Source organism: Gorilla gorilla, chromosome 7 (genome assembly GCF_029281585.2).
Source record: "Gorilla gorilla gorilla isolate KB3781 chromosome 7, NHGRI_mGorGor1-v2.1_pri, whole genome shotgun sequence".
NCBI lineage: Eukaryota > Metazoa > Chordata > Mammalia > Primates > Hominidae > Gorilla > Gorilla gorilla.
In genome coordinates, this window is record NC_073231.2 from 30555196 (window position 1) to 30574426 (window position 19231).

At 36.3% G+C, this 19231-nt stretch overlaps 1 protein-coding gene across 5 annotated transcripts in view; it reads left to right on the forward strand.

Annotated features, from left to right (window-relative positions):
* The window catches only part of PPP2R2A (protein phosphatase 2 regulatory subunit Balpha), an 80377-nt gene that overhangs the window by 41481 nt on the left and 19665 nt on the right, over positions 1 to 19231 (forward strand). For 2 of the 5 annotated variants that reach the window (XM_019032671.4, XM_055348274.1), the window contains exon 3: positions 6622 to 6719. In XM_019032671.4, the coding sequence (XP_018888216.1) occupies positions 6622 to 6719 (98 nt within the window). Of the gene's footprint in view, positions 1 to 1229; positions 1315 to 6621; positions 6720 to 7631; positions 7703 to 19231 lie in introns of those variants that run through there. The other 3 variants (XM_019032674.3, XM_019032672.4, XM_063709146.1) reach the window with 3 other exon arrangements.

A 19231-nucleotide genomic window follows, 5' to 3' on the forward strand; every position in this document is an offset into this window, starting at 1 on the left:
AAGAGGCTGAGGCAGGGAGAATTGTTTCAACCCGGGAGGCAGAGGTTGCAGTGAGCTGAGATCGTGCCACTGCACTCCAGCCTGGGTGACAGAGCAAGACTCTTGTCTCAAAAAAAAAAAAAAAAAAAAAAGATACAAATTGATATCAAAATACCTTTTGAAAAAAAATACTTAAGCAATTCCTCTCAGTTGTTTCCTCCCCTCCTTTATTTTTATTTTTTTAAAACGGGCATTTATGTATTAACTTGGTCCTTATGTCTTGTAATTCATGCTGTAATTGTTTATTTTGCCTTAGGATACTCCTTTGATTTTTCTTAAGCATTTACTGAATCCTTTATTGGTTAATGCTTCATCTGTAGGGATTACAGTGCTTTCTCTTAGCCACATTAGGGGGTAGAATTTAGAATGTGTATCACCCAGTGCCTTGAATGTAGCGGATGCTGAATAAATATTTAAAAGTTGTAGGGACAGGCAGTAACTGTAATGTGGTCATTAATAAGTAGTATAAAGTTGATGTTGGTTGGCTCTAAATATTTTAGTAAACATAGACATTTTGACAATGAAAAAGAGGCAATAAACTGAATACTTACACATTATCCCTTTATTCATCGTCCAGAGATTTATGGAATTCTGTGCTGCCACCTTATCCCTATGGTGCTAAATATGAATCCTGAGTCTGACACTTGATCACTGTGTGATTTTTCTTAGGCAGGTTAATCACTCTGATTTGTTTTTCTATACATTGAAAATGATATGCATATTACAGTGATGTTATAAAGATTAAGAGAGAATAAATGCCCACTTAGCACAATGTTTGGCACATTTTGGTTGTAACATCTGTATGTGCTTTGGCATTAGTTTGATATGACTTTGTGTTATTTTAATGCCAGTATCCAGTTAATATAAAGCAGAGTTTGGCAAACATTTTCTGCAAAGGGCCAGATAGTAAATGTTTTCAGTCTGTGCCGTCTATTCAACTCATGGGCATGGCTAAGTTCCATTAAATAATTATTTACAAAAACAGGTTGTGGGCCGTAGTTTTCCAACCTGTGACTAGAGGTTACTTTTGTATTTCTTTGTCTTTTTTGTTTTTGTTGCTGTTTTCATTTGACAGCTTTGGTACAATGTATTTCTTAACTATTGAGTATTTCAAATACCTTCAGCTGTATTAAAAATTATATAGGTAATATAGTTATAACCCTCTTTGCACTTTGATTAATTTCTTTCAGATCACTTATTTGAGACATAGTCCTCAAGTGGAATTATGAAATCAAAGAGTGACTCCATAAAGTGCCTCACAACACAAGAGCTGAGGTATTTAGAGAATGCCAAGGCTACTAATAATTTAGTCTTTTAATGGATAGTAATTATTTGTTACACCCATTTATATATACTATTTATGAATTTCCCCTTGCTGATTTTTATACTGAGAGTTACATTTTTGAACCTTTGGCTGTATGTGTTCTATTGTGTTTCTTATAATACGTAAGAAACAGAAGATAGGTGGCAATAAGGAAACGGCCTTATGAAGTAAAAACCGACCAATGACACTGTTGTCATTCCCACTACCAATTGCTCTTCCACTCACAAAAGAAAGCAATTATTTCACCTTCTAAGAGTGAAACCTGCCTGGGTGCTGACAGTTTAGAAAGAGGGGGTGGAAAAAGTAAGAATTTCATTCTGTATAATAAATTACCAATCCCTTGGTTTGCATTAATAGTATATAGATAAAATTTAAGAACATTACATTACTTTTTTTTATTTTAACAAAAATATTCTTATGCCTTTTATATCGCACAATTTGGAAGTCAATGTGTATCTAAAATTGCTGGGTTGACTTAATGCATAGTAGGACAGTGGACTAATGTTCTGAAAGGTCCTTCTTTATTAACTGTATTAGAATGTTCTTTTGTAAGATTAATACAGGCATTTTTCATTGTAAAATAACATTGTGATTGGTCATAGGACAGATTTTTCCTTTTAAAGAAGTTGTTTGTTCTTTGGCATTTTGGTGTTGGTGGTTTGTGAGAATATAACTCAACTGATGTACTGTACTAAAGTATGCACAAATTCGGTATGATAGCTCTGACAGTGATGTCAGTTTTTGCTTTTAAAAAATATGATACACAGTGCATTGTTTAAAGGTGCAGAATTCTCAAATTCCAGCATTCTTGGGTTTGCAATACAAGTCAGTATCCGGCCAGGTATGGTGGCTCACGCCTGTAATCCCAGCATTTTGGGAGGCCGAGGTAGGCGGATCACAAGGTCAGGAGATTGAGACCATCCTGGCTAACACGATGAAACCCCGCCTCTACTAAAAATACAAAAAATTAGCCGGTGGTGGTGGCAGGTGCCTGTAGTCCCAGCTACTCAGGAGGCTGAGGCAGGAGAATGGCGTGAACCCGGGAGGCGGAGGTTGCAGGGAGCCGAGATCGCTCCACTGCACTCCAGCCTGGGCGGCAGAGTGAGACTCCATCTCAAAAAAAAACAAAAAACAAAAAAAAAGTCAGTATCCACTCTGTAATGTTTTAGACCTGTGCTGTCCAGTCTGGTAGCCGCTAGCTACATATGGGTATCAGAACATGAGAAGAATATTTTCTAAGAGCAGATTATTTTCTAAAAACCTGGATACCACTATTTAGCCAGCCCTGTTTGGGTATAGCATGAAATGGTATCCCTGTTTGCAGGACTGTGCTTCCTCACTTTTTGCATGTCGTGGCATTCCTAAAAAGCAGCGATGTTTGTATGGCACACTGGGATACACAGCCGAGGATGCTTACAACTAGGGCTTACTGATCTGAGTGCTCCGCAGCGCCAGGCAAGACCATACCCCATCCTTGGCATGCCGGTATGCAGTGGCACATATGGTACAAAGCTGCTTCAGCGTGCTCCCTATAACTCATTCCTGGATGTTTTTCTTGGTCTATGAGCGGAATTTGAATTCATTCTCTCTTCTTATTTCATCATTTTTATATGTCATATTCCCAGTGAGACTGTGAGACATTGGCATTTCACAACTTAGAAGAGCTTTCAAAGCATCATCCATAAACTTAGAGATTTAGTGAGTAACTGTATATGATCTTTCTCTTCTCTTTTGTTTAAGGGAGAAAGGAGGAAGGAATACCATGACGTAGTGATATATTTAAATTCTGTTTTACAAACCAGGAAAATAGTTTTCCTACCAGAAATATGATTACATTAAATATATGCGGTATAAAGATCACAGCAAGGAGACCATGAATCTGTCTATCTACCCCTCCCCGAAATAAAATTACTCTACACTATTCAGATAAAAAGTGACTTGGTTGGCTGTTTCTGAAACTTTCTGTTTATTGGCTTTTGGCAAGATAAATAGTAACAAACACCAGTGTCTTAAAATCTAAAAATTGGTAATCCATGTACCTACTGTTTATTTCCCTCAAGGATTTTACAGTGAGTTGACTTTTGTGGTGTAAATCTTTGGTTCTTGTCCTTTCCTGATATCCAGCCACTTGCTGTTTGGGCCAGTTGTTTCTAGGATTCCTCACCCTACACAAGGGTCCCTCTTAAAATTCTTTACCTTTGCTACAAAACTAGTTCACTGCTAAACACATACCACATCACTGTATGCTAAAAATGTCATCATAAAATAATTGTTCCTGCCATAAGAAGTGATACGTTATTGGAGCAAATGTCTTGTTTCTGTTGCATCTTGCAATCAGGTCTTTTTCTTCTCCCCACACACCCTTCACCTTCCTCTTCCATTCACATGTTCAGTGATTACATTATAACTGGTTGTGTGAGTCCCCTGTCTTCATTTTGGAATATTGTACCTACAATTATTACTTGATTCTTGTTCTGTCTTCTCATAATAAAATAGGTAAGGGCTGGGTGTTATGTTTTGTGGTTCATGCTTGTAATCCCAGCACTTTGGGAGGTCAGGGCAGGAGGATTGCTTGATGCCAAGAGTTCGAAACCAGCCTGGGCAACATGGCAACACCCTGTCTATAAAAAAATAAAAATAAAAAAATTAGACTGGCATGGTGGTCCGCACCTGTAGTCCCAGCTACTTGGGGAGCTGATATGGGAAGATTGCTTGAACCCGGGAGGTCAAGGCTGCAGTGAGGTATGATTGAACCAATGCATTCCAGCTGGGGCAACAAAGCGAAACCCCATCTCAAAAAATAATAAATTGGTGTGGAATGTGCCTTCCCACCCCACCCCTCAGTCTCAAATCTCAATTGTTTTACTGTAATGCTGTCCTTACTGACTTAATCATCTCTAGGTTTTATGTGTTCAGTTCACTTAAGGAATATTAAGGTTTCTTCCTTATTAGAAATTGAGCCCAGCTGGGTATGGTAGCACTTGCAAACTTCCAGCAGTTTGGAAGGCTGAGGTGGGAGGATCACTGAAGACCACAAGCTCGAGACTACCCTGGGCAACATAGTGAGACCCTGTCTCTACAAAAAATTTTTTAAAAATTAGCCAGGTATGGTGGTGCGTGCCTGTAGTACCAGCTATTCAAGAGACTGAGGTGGGAGGATTGCTTGAGCCCAGAAGTTCGACGTGATTGCACCACTGCACTCCAGCCTGGTCAAAAGGCCTTTTTTTTTTTTTTTTTAAAGACTCTTTTAAGAAAAAAAAAGTCCATCCTGCACCAAACCTACCTGTCTAACTTTACTGCTTAGCAGAGAGTGTAGTCAGGCTAGTCACACCATGGTCCTTGACATCTCCTTACTAAGTGATAGTTGTAACAGCTCATCAGCCTGACAAGGAGTTGTAATTAATTTAGGTGGATGCAACAACTTGGACCTGGGAAAGAGATAAAATAAGTAATGGGCAACTCGGCCCATTATTCCACTGAGTTGAACAGGAGAATGAGTCTGGTATTGGTTTCAGATGTGAGCATTTCACCAAGCTGAGAGCATATTCTAGAGATCAAAGATAGGTATTTTGGTACAGCAAGATTTCATATTCAAATTAACTAGTTCATTTGATGGTTAGGCTAAAAAAAACCCAGCAAATTATCAATGCTGTAGGGAAAATTGAGCTGGACTTACGAGAAAGAATTTGTGTCTTCAGAGTGTCTGTGTGAGGGATTTGAATTTAAAGATAATCTTGACTCTGTATGTTTGTATTATTATTTGATTTTAGAGCCTAACCCTCAGATTTGATTCAATATTTTTTGTCTGCTACTCTTTGCTCCTACTTAACTCCCCAGTTGTACTCTAATGTGCTTTAAGTGCAGGGACTTTGTATATTTTTAATCCTTTATTCGCTGTAGAAGTCAGTAGTATAGTGTCATAAACTCCTAATCAAATGACTTCTCAGTACTTACTGGTGTTTGGCTTTATGTACTAGCCCAGTATATTCAGTTTTACGCCTTTTATGTTACTTAGGTAAGCAGTTACTTAGGTAACCACCGTGGTGTAGCCAGGGGTTTTTTAACCTGGCCTTGAGGTGTTGTCCAAACAGTCTGAGATAATATGCACATTTTTATGAGCACTTAAATATGTGCAGTTTTGTGGGAGAGCATTTGTAACTTTTGGTAGATTCTGAAAGAGTTCAAAAAGAGTAAATGCCTTGGACCTAGACAACGGAGGAAGAAAAGAAACCTCAAAATCTGGGCTTTAAAAAATTGCTAAAAGAAAATTATGAAATGCAGTGCTGGATAGGTTATTGGTAAAATACATGTCAGTAAGTTTAAAATTTTAAAGTATATATATCATCAGATTCTTAAATTCTTAACAGTGAGCTTCTGTAGACCAGAGGATGTCTGTTCTTTTATAAAGCTGACTTATTTTAAATGCATATGATAGGGGCTTTTCTAATTCAGCTTAATGCTTTATAGTGAAGAACTTCTTAATGACACAGTGATGAATTTTACCATGTTACTGCTCTATCTTATGCCCATTTCTGTAATTTAGACTTTTTTTCTTAGGAAAAGGGCTCTAGTGTGAAAAACCAAGAAAAAAAAACTTGACAGTTTTCTTTGATCATGACTGTGATGTCAGCACTGAGCTGGTAGAATCCATGTGACGTGACTGATTCTAGTGGTCCTGCAGTGTAGGGAAGCTGGAGGAGCCGTGCACATTGAAGGCACATAGCACGAAGCATTTCTGCTATAAAAAAGCGGGATCTATTTGCAAACACTTGTTTGAAGCCATGATTTTGAATTTAAGACTTAAAATTCCATCTAAAAGTATTTTTACATTTAAAATTCCCTCTCCTTATTAGTAACATGTGCCTTTATTATAGATGATTATTTGCATTTGCATAAACAAGCTTATCAAATGTATATAAGAAAATTAGCAAGATAATGTTTAAGGGTGCTATCAGAATGATTCACAAATTGTTGATTTCTTTGCATTCACAAATTTAGTGAAATGTTAATAAATTATTATTTGTTGTATTCTCTGTTAAAATAGTTTCATACTGGTTTATTCTGAGGAGAATTTTTATTAGTGGATCAAAATATTTATGAAAGAACTTTAGATTCATGTTATTTCTGATGGGTGGTTGATGTACTTCAAAGATATACTTCATAGACTTGGAATGTTTGGGAAAACATGCTAAGTTCTGAAACTAGTGAGTCAGGAAAGAAAAACTAATATCTTTTTTTGTTTTGTCTCAATTATACAGCAGATATAATTTCTACAGTAGAATTTAATCATTCTGGAGAATTACTAGCAACAGGAGATAAAGGTGGTAGAGTTGTCATCTTTCAACAGGAGCAGGAGGTAAGTGTTTAAAGTTTATTGTCTAAATTTCAGTTTGATCTTAGGACTAGAGCTTGTGTTGCACTGGAGAATCTCATCAGAGGATGTTGGAATTTTAAAAGAAGTGTGTGTTTATTGAATACAATGTCCAATGTATAGACAGCTCTGGTTCTCTTAGCTTTGTATGTGTGCATGTGTGTACATGAGCGTATGTTGTTTTGGTTTAAAAACATAACACTAATTGTAAAAATACTTGATTAGAGAAGGGGGTGGAAAGTGATGGAATAATCCAAGATTTTAACGGTTTTGAAGCCTTGGCCCTTCATTATAATTTTTTCTTTGAAACTCCGTAAAGCAAAGTTGCTTTGACTTCTTCTCAATGCTTGGTTTACTTTGTACAATTGAGGGGTGAGAGGCTAGTTTAAAGAAAAAGCTCAATTATTTTGATGTCAGTTCATACTAATACTGTTACAATGATTTAAATGTAAAGGTTTAAATGACAGTTGCATGTACATGCATGTAAAGTAACTTAAAAGTGCAGTGCTAGCTTTTTGAAGAAAGAAAATTGCAGAATCGGTAATTAAAGTGGGCTTTTGTTTTGTTCTTCTTACAACTTAGGCACACTTCTAAATTTAATTGACCAGATTTCTCACTAAAAATTTTTTGCTAAACAAAATTTGTCACACTTGGTTTTTTCTTATTCATTCTCTCCTTCCATTTGTAGATCAGAGTTTAACCATTAAAATCAGTTGTTTTGGAACATTCTGCCCCTATTTATAATATATTTAAAAAGTTTAAAGTAATGTGGATAAATTGCAGGGTTTTACAAATACATGTCTAAATCATAACACAGAGTTAGGTTTTAAAGGATTGTGAAATTCCTTAAATAAGCAAAGAATCTAGTAATAATACTACTACTTTGCACTTCTATAGCGCCTTTGACCTGAGGATCTCAAAGTGCTTTACAAACACTAATGAATTAATCCTCACAACACCCCAGTGAGGTAGGTAATTTAATTTTAAAAGAAATGATTAATAGTGTCTGATTAGAAGATGCACAAACACTAAATATGTCTTTTATTATTATTTTTTTTTCGTTTGGAAGAAAATATGAAAATAAGACTCAAGCTTTGCTTGACAAAGAATGGTCTCGTGGGAAGTGGGGGGCTAAATCAGTTTTCTGTTTTTAAGTAGCCAAAAACTCGACCATAAGAATCTTGACATACTTAGAGTTGACATGGAACCTTACATTATAATTTCATTATAATTTCCCTTTATTTACTAACGGGAAAGTCAAGATATAAATAGATTACTTTATTACTTAGTGGCAGAACTAACAAGCAGAACCTGAACTTTTGACATGTCGTTTTTCAGTATTCTTTGCTGTTTTTCATGCTAGATAACAAAAATGTGAAAGTTTTTATCTAGAGTTTAGAGCAGACCTTCCCATAGGTGTTCTCTGCCCTTGAATGTATTTTTTACCGAAAGTTATTGACTCTCTACACTTTACTTTTATTTTAAAGAAAAGTGTTTGAGAAAAACTTGTAAAAATTGATTTTGCCCTAGGCTTAACATTCTGAGGGTTTCAGAAAGTCTTCATTTTTAATGAGGGCATTGTGTCATTGTCAATTCTAAAATACAAGTTTGTCAATTAAAAGCTAATTTGGAACTATTTTGCCTGAGAATGAAGTCATTTTCATCTCCTGTGGTCGTTTGTTGTCCAAGTCAAAATCAAGTGTGGAAAAAATGGCTGAAAATTTTTTTAATTGGGGGAAATGTTTGTTTTAATATGGGTTTAGTAGTGTAGTCAGAATATTAGTATTTAGTATTTTCCTAAAGGCTGTTAGTAATACATTAATTTGTAATTAAATTCCAAATTTAATAGTTACTGAAATTACTCATTTACTTGCATTAGAAAATAAGACAAAATTATTTTAAAGATAATCATTTCCCGTGATTCTTTTCTGAAATCCCACTGAAGATTCTAAAGTGCTAGTATTTTAACTACATTTTCTTGTAAGAAGAAATGAGCAGAATAACTTTTTGGGAAGGGCCATTGATAGGAAAAATAGGACCTCCTTTTCGTGTGTCTCATTCTTCTTAACTGTATTTAAGAATTCTAGACGGAGAGTTTTATAGAAACTCAGTAACATGTCTTTTGAGAATTACTTAGTGGTGTAAATATCAGCATGTTTTTAAGTGATAGATTAAGTAAAGATGATGATGGTGATTGACTCTTCACTTCTGAAACTTGATCTTGACTATTAATTTGGTGTGTTTTGCCTATTTAATTTTCTACATTTTAAAGCCCTGTCTTATATTAGAGTTTCTAATACAGTGTTGTCTTCAGAATCTATGTCATTGGTCATAAATATGTATACTTGACACTTAGAGGCACCTTTGTTTCAATACCTAATGTAATTGGATGAGATTTTATGAATTCACATCTAGAGGCACCTTTGTTTCAATACCTAATGTAATTGAATGAGATTTTATGAATTCACATGTATATATCTGTAAGATAGTGTTAAAGTTTGAAAAGTGAAAGAAATAGTCCTTTCCTAATTTGTAGATAAAATCCAGATTATTTAACAAGGTTATATTGCTTCATTTAGTAGCAAAAATCAAATTAGGATTTGGGTCTCCGATTTTCAATCCAACTATTATATGTTCATTCCAGAGTACACTGGTGCCTGATGTTTTTTAGACTCTGATGAGGGTGCTAGCCTTGTTTGCAGAATACACTGGCATTTGATCTATTGTGGCTTTATTCTCTTACCTAGTGGCAGGGTTCCTTCTTAAACTTGACTTTACTGGAGACCAAAATATCTCCACCCACTCATTTTTATTGTCTTTACTTGGAAGAAGAAGAGATCATATAACAGCAACAGAGAACTTGGCACATCAGACTTTGACATCTGTAACCCCTCATTGTCTGCCTCATTTATTTTACCCTTCAGAAGTAGCTAGTCTCCTTCCTGTGATCCAGGCGGGTATCTGTGTCCTCTTGCTGCCTGTCCATTTATTCCCCAATCGTAATATAAAGAAACTGAGTAGCCAATTCAGAGGCTCTTCATTTGGTTTGAGTATGTTTCAGACTGATAATTGTTTAATATTTTTAGCTGTCATTTAATAGCATTGTTATAACTAATGTATTTGTATAGGTATTCTGCTACACGGAATCTCTGTTGTAGAATCAGGGCACCTAAAGAAATTGAGGCACACAAGTAAAGTGATTTCCCTGATGTAATCACAGCCATCATGTGATCAGTGAGAGTCCAAAATTCTGATAACAAATCCAGTGTTCTTTATAGCATGACCCGATATAAGTGACCCATGTTATTTTTATAGCTTCTAATAGCTTTTGACAACCAAGTAAATGATAGGGCATATTCTTTTTGTTAATGAAAATATTAATACAGAGTTTTGAGGAGAAGAGTCCAAACAGCTATTAAAGTGGATAATGATGTTCTCTAGATTTTAGGGATTTTTGTTGTTTCCATGGGTGCTCAAATTAGGTAATTAGCAGTTGTCAAAGTAGCTGGTTTCCTACTGACTTGGGTTGCTCAGACCTTCAGTTTCTCTGAGACTTTGTGATGTACGCTGTAAGGTAGTGTGGGTGTGTGGGTGCTGGGTTAAAGGGACAGCCAAGGCGGAAGGTGAGGAGGGAGGTTGTACCTCTTTCCACTTCTTCTTATAATTTTTCTAGGTTGGTATGGGGCCTTTGATTTTTGTTTTCTAGGGCTGCTGGTAACTTTCTTGGATTTCATACCCTCTGGCTTTTTTTATTCTTTAGTATTCCCAAAATTCCTTAACAGGATACAGAAGAAACCTTAAAAAGCATGCTTTTCACAAAAGATGGATAGTATTGTTAATACGATAGTATTCTCTTTCTAAATTATATATGGCTCAAAATGTTTGCATGTATTCAAAATGCAGATTTCTGGGTTGGGGGCCGTGGCTGATGCCTGCAGTCCCAACACTTTGGGAGGCTGAGGCAGGTGGATCACTTGAGGGCAGGCTGGCCAACATAGTGAAACCCTGTATCTAATAAAAATACAAAAATTAGCTGATCCTGGTGGCACATACCTGTAATCCCAGCTATGTGACTGAAGTATGAGGATCACTTGAACCTAGGAGGCGGAGGTTGCAGTGAGCTGAGATGGTGCCTTTGCACTCCAGCCTGGGCAACAGAGTAAGACTGTCTCAAAAACTAATAATAAAAATAAATAAATAAAATACAGATTTCTATCCTGCTCCTCAAGATTACTGAATCAGAATATGTATGTATATGGTGCATTCATAGAATGTAAGAGCTAAAATTTATAGGGCTTTCTAGGGATTCTTAACTTTTTTGTTGTCATCCCATGGATTCCTTTGATAGCCTAGTAAATCCTGTAGACTTCTCAGATTTTTTTTTTTTTTGAGACGGAGTCTCACTCTGTTGCCCAGGCTGGAGTGCAGTGGCGTGATCTCAGCTCACTGCAGCCTCCACCACCAGGGTTAAAGCAGTTCTCCTGCCTCAGCCTCCTGAGTAGCTGGTACTACAGGTGCACACCACCACACCTGGCTAATTTTGCATTTTTGGTAGAGATGGGTTTTCACCATATTGGCCGGGATGGTCTCGATCTCCTGACCTCATGATCCACCCACCTTGGCCTCCCAAAGTGCTGAGCGTGAGCCACCGTGCCTGGCCAGAATGTTTAAATTGCATAAAATATTTAAGATTATAAAGGTTGAAATAATTTACCAAAATACTCACAATTGAGTAATGTATGTTTTAAGTGGATAACAGCTGGATTATGATATTAAAATGTCATTTCTGTGTGACAGAGTCACAAGAATTGCTAATACTATATGCAGTTTGTTACCTGTGCCCATAATCAAAAGAAATGCTGAAATTTAGCTGGAGGTTAGTGAAAATAAATGTGTACATTCTCCCCCCTCCCCATCCAGGCTTATAAAATCCCTGGGTTCTGTCATTGGACCCTTGTGTCCATGAGCCCTCAATTTTTAACCCCTGGTAGTGCAGTCTCCTTTTGCCAGCTGGGGGCCCAGGTACCAGGTTACCCATCCAAAGTCATACAGTTAATAAGGAAGTGATTCTTTACTGCAGAAGCCACACATCCTGATTTCTACTGCATGGCTTTGCCCACTCTGACCTGGATGTAGTAGCAGCAGTTTATGTGCTAGGACCTCTGCCAAGATCCCTAAATCTTACTTAATCATCACAGCAAAATAACAAAGATGTATGTATGTTTACTATATCTTGATGTATTACAAATTTATAAATAAAATGAGATTTAGAGAGGATAAGTAACATTTCCAAGATCACCCAGCTAGGTAAGTGGGTAAAAGCTAATTCTGTATAAATTTGGATGAGTATTCACAATGCTGGCTATTGATATTAAAATAAGAAAAACTTTAATCCTGTTTGGTGTAATGAGCCTAATTGTTAGAAATCACACAGGAAAATCAGTCTCATTACTTTATACCTAATGAGGAAAGTACGTGATCCTTAGACTTTTTAATATGAGCTATTGCTGTTTTCTGTCATAGGTGTTAGAGGGGAAAATGGACTAAGAGTTGAACAGCCTTGGTTCTAGTCCTGGTATTCATTTATGCATTTGCCCAGCCATCTCTTCTTGTTCAGCCTTTTAGTGTCCAGATTTCTGTCCAGACTGCCATCAGATTCTTGTCAGCTACCTGTTAATCTTTTGGGGCTCCTTAGGGTATTACATTTCCCAAAAGCAAAATATCATGTATTTTAAATACTTAAAATATCGGCTCAATGGGTACCTAATTTTACCCGTTGAGCAGAAATTTGAATTAACCATATTTCTTATACAGGGTGAGTATCCCTTATCTGAAATGCTTGGAACCAGAAGTGTTTCAAATTTCAGATGTTTTCGGATTTTGGAATATGCGCATGTGTACATAATGAGATATATTGGGGATGGGACCCAAGTCCTAAACACAAATTCATTTGTTTCATATACACCTTATACATATGACCTGAAGATAATTATACAACATTTTAAATCATTTGTGCATGAAACACAGTTTTGACTGTGACCCATCACATGAGGCCAGGTGTGAAATTTTCCACTTGTGTCATGTTGACAGTAAAAAGTTTCAAATTGTGGAGCATTTTGGGTTTCAGATTTTCAGATTAGGTATGCTCAACCTATCCCCAAGAAATTCACCAAAAACAACTCCAAATCTATGAAATTAATAATGCCCAGTAATTTTGGAATTAATTATTTAATTAATAAACTTGGAATTTATTTACCTTTCCTTCTTCCTGTGCTCTCCCTAGCCTCACACATATAAAACATTTCATTGTATTCTTATTATTAATAATTTTTCCCTCTTAATTATAAATTCATTATGCTCGATGTAGATAATTTAGTAAATATGGATAAGTGGCAAAGAATGCATCTATAACCCCACCAAACAAAAATAAGAACTTTTGGTATATACCAAAGGCCTGTCTTTCTGAATATCTGATTATAAATTTAGGGTTGTATGATTTTTTTCTCACATACTGTATAGTGAATACCTTTTCATGTCATTCAATTTTCTGTATCACCATCTCTGTAATGACATGACATGACATAATTATGTTTATTTGATCTAGTCTCTATTGTTAGATTCCTAGATTGTTTATTTCTGCCTCTTTTCAGGGTCGGGAGGTGAGCGACTGCCCCTTTGCAGTTACTGTGTTTTTCCCTCTTTCTAAAAAAATAAAGGTAGCAACTTGGTGATTGAAAATACATTATTTCGTTGGATTTTGGTTTTACTTTACCCCTTAATACTCCCAATAATTAAAGCATCTTGTTCTGTGTCCTCTTTTTCTAGTGGTGTATTTATTGAATTTGGATGGGCCACATATTGTGAGAGACGGCATCAGCTCTTTTTCTCATGAGGCATTATGTTTTTCAGCTTTGTTGATTGGCTGCCTTTAAATTTTATTTTACTTTTTGTTTTTCTGCCCACAGATTATTTAAACATTCTTTTGTTCCCTTTTAAATTTATTATTTAGTTAGACTTTATTTACCCTACATTATGTGATGAAGTGATTTTTTTCTCTTCCACCTTCCCCACCCATTCACAGATTGCCAGTCAGGTTGTTATGATTATTATTATTATTTATTTTAGTTTTACAGAGTCTCGCTCTGTCACCCTGGCTGGAGTACAGAGGCATGATCTCAGCTCACTGCAACCTCCACCACCCAGGTTCAAGTCATCCTTATGCCTCAGCCTCCCGAGTAGCTGGGATTACAGATGTGCACCACCATGCCTGGTTAATTTTTGTGTTTTTAGTAGAGGCAGGGTTTTGCCATGCTGACCGGGCTGGTCTCAAACTTCTGGCCTCAAGTTATCTGCCCACTTAGGCCTCCCAAAGTGCTGGGATTATAGGCATGAGCCACCACACCCAGCTGGTTATTACATTATTTATTGAAATTTTTTCACATGGATTTAAAATGCACATTAGATCAGTCATCTGCAGAGTTGTGTCTAGACTTCACTGTATTTTAGCTTTTCAAAGTCTTATTCAAGGATGATGAACTCTACTAGTCTTTCTACTTTATTCGTTCTTTCTTACAGTTGAGTTGTGTAGGTAGGTTTTGAAATGTATTGAAATTGGGTTCTTTCTCAAATATCTCTCTATAGCCTTTCAAAGTAAATACTTGATCAGAATAGTTGTTGTTGCATATTTCTTAGTGTCTAGTTATTAAGAAGGATTTGACTTGTGCCTTTACAAAGGGGAATTTTCTAGCGAACTTCATCTGTAGTCAATTTATCAGGGGTATGGAGGACTTTCTTATTAGAATGTTACCAGTGGAAAGGACATTGAAGACTATCTGGTCCAATCTTATTTGTTATTTCTCCAATTTGAGGCACAGAGAAGAGTCTGAAATCAGGCGCCTCAAATGTCGGGGTGTCATGCATTTACCTGCATCATGTTGTTTCTAAATGATAGAATTTGCACTTGATCCTTATCTGGAAGAGAAACTAATATTTGAACTTTACTTGCTTTTGCATTAAATTCCCAAAGTTATCCTGTCCTGAGAGAATAAATTGTATTTAACACATGAAGAAAACGTGATCCAGGGGATTGTTATATTTTATGAACTTCAAAGGGAAAGAGACACAAGTAGTAAAATGAATCTTTTTTTTTTTTTCTTTTTTTAAAATCTAACACCAGGTAGGGTTCATCTGAATCTTCTCTCAGAGAGAAACCAACTCCTTAAGGGTCCAGGTTAGATTGAAATTCCATTTTGAGAGAAACAAGGTTGGAGAGCCTTGAGATCTGCCTCCATTCCTTGGTTGTTGATAGAACTGGGGAAGAGCGCTAGCATCTGAGCAAGGCACAGTTTTCGTGTGGAGTGTTTGTGTGTGTCCACGCGCATGTGCATGGAGGGTTTTTTTTTTTTTCCATTCCTTTCAGTAATGTGTAAAATGTAGAATAAATAAGCATTCCTCCTATGTAACTTTATCACTTAATCTGTAGCATAGTTTAGAACAGATATTCTAGCTAGTTTGATAATCTGAGTGAAAGCACTTTAACAACTTTAGGTTTTAAAGCATTATATTAATTGTATTTTATGCATTTCCTTTAAATTTTATTTGACTATCTTATAGACAAATAATAATGCTACTTGATTTGACTTTCTAATTGTTTCAACCAGGTATCCTTCATTCAGATATCTCTCCCACTATATTGTTGTTTTTTTGATAGGATATTGTGACTGATACGCTTCCAAATTGCACTTAGTATAGTACATAATAGGCACTCAGTGAATGAGTATTAACTTACTGAACATAATTTAATAAGGCCTTGCAAAATCTTGAAGTGCTCCATGACTATCATTATCATTAGTTTAGAGAAAGTTTTGAGATTTCTCTTGTGTTTATTTCATCGAATGACTTGTATTTTGCTTTATTCTAGAAAGTTCCCCATATTTTCTGAATGTGTTGAGAGTAGTTATCAGATATCATTTAATTTTGTTTCGTACCATTTCTGCCACTGTCCCTGAATGGGCATTTCACAAGACACTGACTCTTTTAAAATACTTTTATACTGCTATAAAATATAAAACAAATGACTGCTTACACTATATAGAAGGTGAACATTAATAAACAGTAAGGTTTAGTAGGGTTCTATTTGGAGGCTTAAAAATATTCATTTATTTTCTGCTATATGAGATCAAAGTAAAATACATTTAATATTTTCTTAAATTTTTAAATTTTTTCCACGGAGCAAAGTAAATATTTCCTACATTTTTGCAGAGTTTCATTTAAGGAAGGAGAAAGTTAGTACAGGTTGAGCATTCCTAACCCAAAATCCAAAGTATTCCAGAATTGGAGACTTATTGAATGCTGATGTGATGCCACAAGTGGAAAATTCCCCTGGCCTCATGTGATGGGTCACAGTCAAAACTTTGTTTCATGCACAAAATTAATTAAAATGCTGTATAAAATTACTTTCAGGCTATATGTATAAGGTATATACAAAACCACTGAATTTCGTATTTAGACTTGGGTCCCCTCCCTAAGATAATATCATGAATATGTAAATATTCCAAAATATGGAAAAAAATGTGAAATCTGAAACACTTCTGGTCCTAAGCATCTTGGATAAGGGATACTCAGCCTGTAAAAGCACAGTGGAGTTACTTGTATTTAGAAGTAGCTGTTGAAAAATGTTAAGTGAAATTCTTTCAGAAGTTTGCCTTTAAGTCTTGACTATTCTTAGTATGTTTATTGCAGAAAATAGGAAAAATGTGTATCATTTCCACAAAGAATAAAATCAAAACCATCCCATAACAGGAATGAAGAATGAAGACCTGTGTGTGTGTATGTATGTGTGGTTTTCTCAGCGATTTTTGTTTTGTTTTACAGAATGAGACTCATGTTGTACATACCACTTTGTAATGTTTAGTTTTATGTACTGTCAATGTTTTCTCAGGTTGAAATATTGCCTCCCAGTCAGGGAGATGAAGAGACTGTTGGAACCATTGAGTAGAAAAGGGCACTTGAATAGTTGGGAAGAACATACTCCATCTTATAACTTAGGTGACAAGGTTCAATAAACTTGTGGCTTGTGGGAACAGCTTATACTTCTACCAGTAGTATGTGACTTTGCCTTTCTGTCACTAAAACAATGGTCACTATCACATTTTTAATTTTTTGTTCATTTAAGGGAAAATAATATTGCTTAGTTTTGGTGGGTGGGTAGATGTGTGTGTGTTTTGTTGGGGGTTTTTGTTTTGTTTTACAGAATGAGACTCATGTTGTACATATCACTTTGTAATGTTTAGTTTTATGTACTGTCAGTGTTTTCTCAGGTTGAAATACTGCCTTCCAGTTAGGGAGACGAAGAGACTGTTGGAACCATTGATTGGGTTACTTCCACCATTTGGCTCTTGAGAATAAAGCTGTAATGGGCATGGCTGTCCAAACACCTCTCTGAGGTCCCATTTTCAGTTCTTTGGGATAAAATCCAGAAGTGGGATTACTGGATTATATGGTAGTTCTCTTTTTAGCTTTTTTGAGGAATCTCCACATTGTTTTCCATAATGGCTGCAACATATGTGTGGTATATATTTTAAAATCTTTATTTAAATATACACTGAAAAGTACATAAAATACTAGCAGATTATTACATAGCAAACATTTAGGTCAAGAAATAGAACTTCCCACGCTTCCACAAACCCTTCTCTTTTCCCTTCCTCTCCTTTATGAGCCTGTCTTATTAACGATTATTTTGGCCTTTAGTTTTAGAACTTTGAATAGATGGAATCCACAGTTTATCCATTATGAGTAATGTTGCTGTGAACATTCTTACTCGTGTTTTTTGCTGTACAGTCATGAGTAGAAATATTATGCCCATAGGGTAGGCATTCACTGTTAGCAGACATCACAGTAAAAAGTTCTGCTGATTTTATCCTTGTGAACAGTATATAAATTTTATGGCTGTTCTACATCTTTGCCAGTGCTTTGTGTTGTATTATCGGTCTTTTAAAATTTAACACTTTGTGGGTATGAATTAAGTTTGTATTTACTGTTTGTTTGTTTTTTTTTGAGACGAAGTCTTCTTGCTTTGTCACCCAGGCTGGAATGCAGTTGGTGTGATCTTCGCTCACTGCAACCTCCTCCTCCCATCAAGCGATTCTCCTGACTCAGCCTCCCAAGTAGCTGGGATTACAGGCATGCACCACCATGCCCAGCTAAATTTTTGTATTTTTAGTAGAGACAGAGTTTCACTGTGTTAGCCAGGCTGGTCTCGAACTCGACCTCAGGTGATCTGCCTGCCTCGGTCTCCCAAAGTGCTGGGATTACAGGCATGAGACATCACGTCCGGCCTTGTACTTACTCTTGTGATTCACATTGAGATTGAGTAGTAGTTGTGTTGTTTTGAGACAGGGTGTTTCTGTGTTGCCCAGGTTGGAGTGTGCAGTGGTGCGCTTACAGCTCACTGTAGCCTCAAACTTCTGGACTCAAGTGAATCCTTCCCACTTCAGCCTCCCCAGTAGCTGAGACTACAGGCGTGCACTGCCACACTTGACTAATTTTTTTTCTCTCTCTCTCTTTTTTTGGTAGGGATGGTCTCACTGTGTTGCTGATCTTGAACTCCTGACCTCAAGCAATCCTCTGTCTTGGCCTCCCAAAGTGTTGGATTACAGGCATGAGCTGCCACTCCTAGCCAGAGCTGCTTTTTATATGTTTATTGGCTATTTGGATGTTATCTTTTGGAAGTGACTCTCGAAATCTCTTATAATTTTCTGTGTTGTGTGTCATTTTTCTTACTGATTTGTAGACTTTCTTTACACTTTTTGTAGATGAACTCTTTTTCGGTTACATTTGTTGGAGGATCCAGGGGCAGTGGCTCACGCCTGTAATCCTAGCACTTTGGGAGGCTGAATTGTTTGGATCACTTGAGCCCAGGAAATCGAGACCAGGCTGGGCAATATAGCAAGACCTCATCTTTTTTAAAAAACAAAACAAAACAAACAAACAAAAAAACCCACACATTTGTTAGAAGTATTTTTCATTCTGCAACTTGCCTTTTCATTTTTTTGAATAGTATATTTTTATAAATAGAGATTATTAATATAATACAGTTGATCAGTATTTTTCTTAGGGTTACTGGTTTTTCTGTCCTGTATAAGAAATACTTTTCAACCCCAAAATCCAGGGAAGACATTTCCGTTATCTTTTAGAACTGTATGACTCGTACTGTAGCTACTAGGTCCATGTGGCTATTCAGATTAATGGGGAGTTGAGTCTGTTCTCTCTCCCCTACTGCAAGACCCTGTTGCAGTGGTCCCTGTCTCCATGGCCCTCTTTAAAGTCAGCCTTACCACCTTATAAATAAGTAAATAAATAAATTTAAATTATTAAAAATAAATTGTAGAATTAACTTCCTTAGTGGCAGTAGCCACATTTTAGGTGTTCAGTGTGTGCCTAGTGCTCAACATGACTGGTGGCAACCATACTGGACAACACAGATACAGACTATTTCC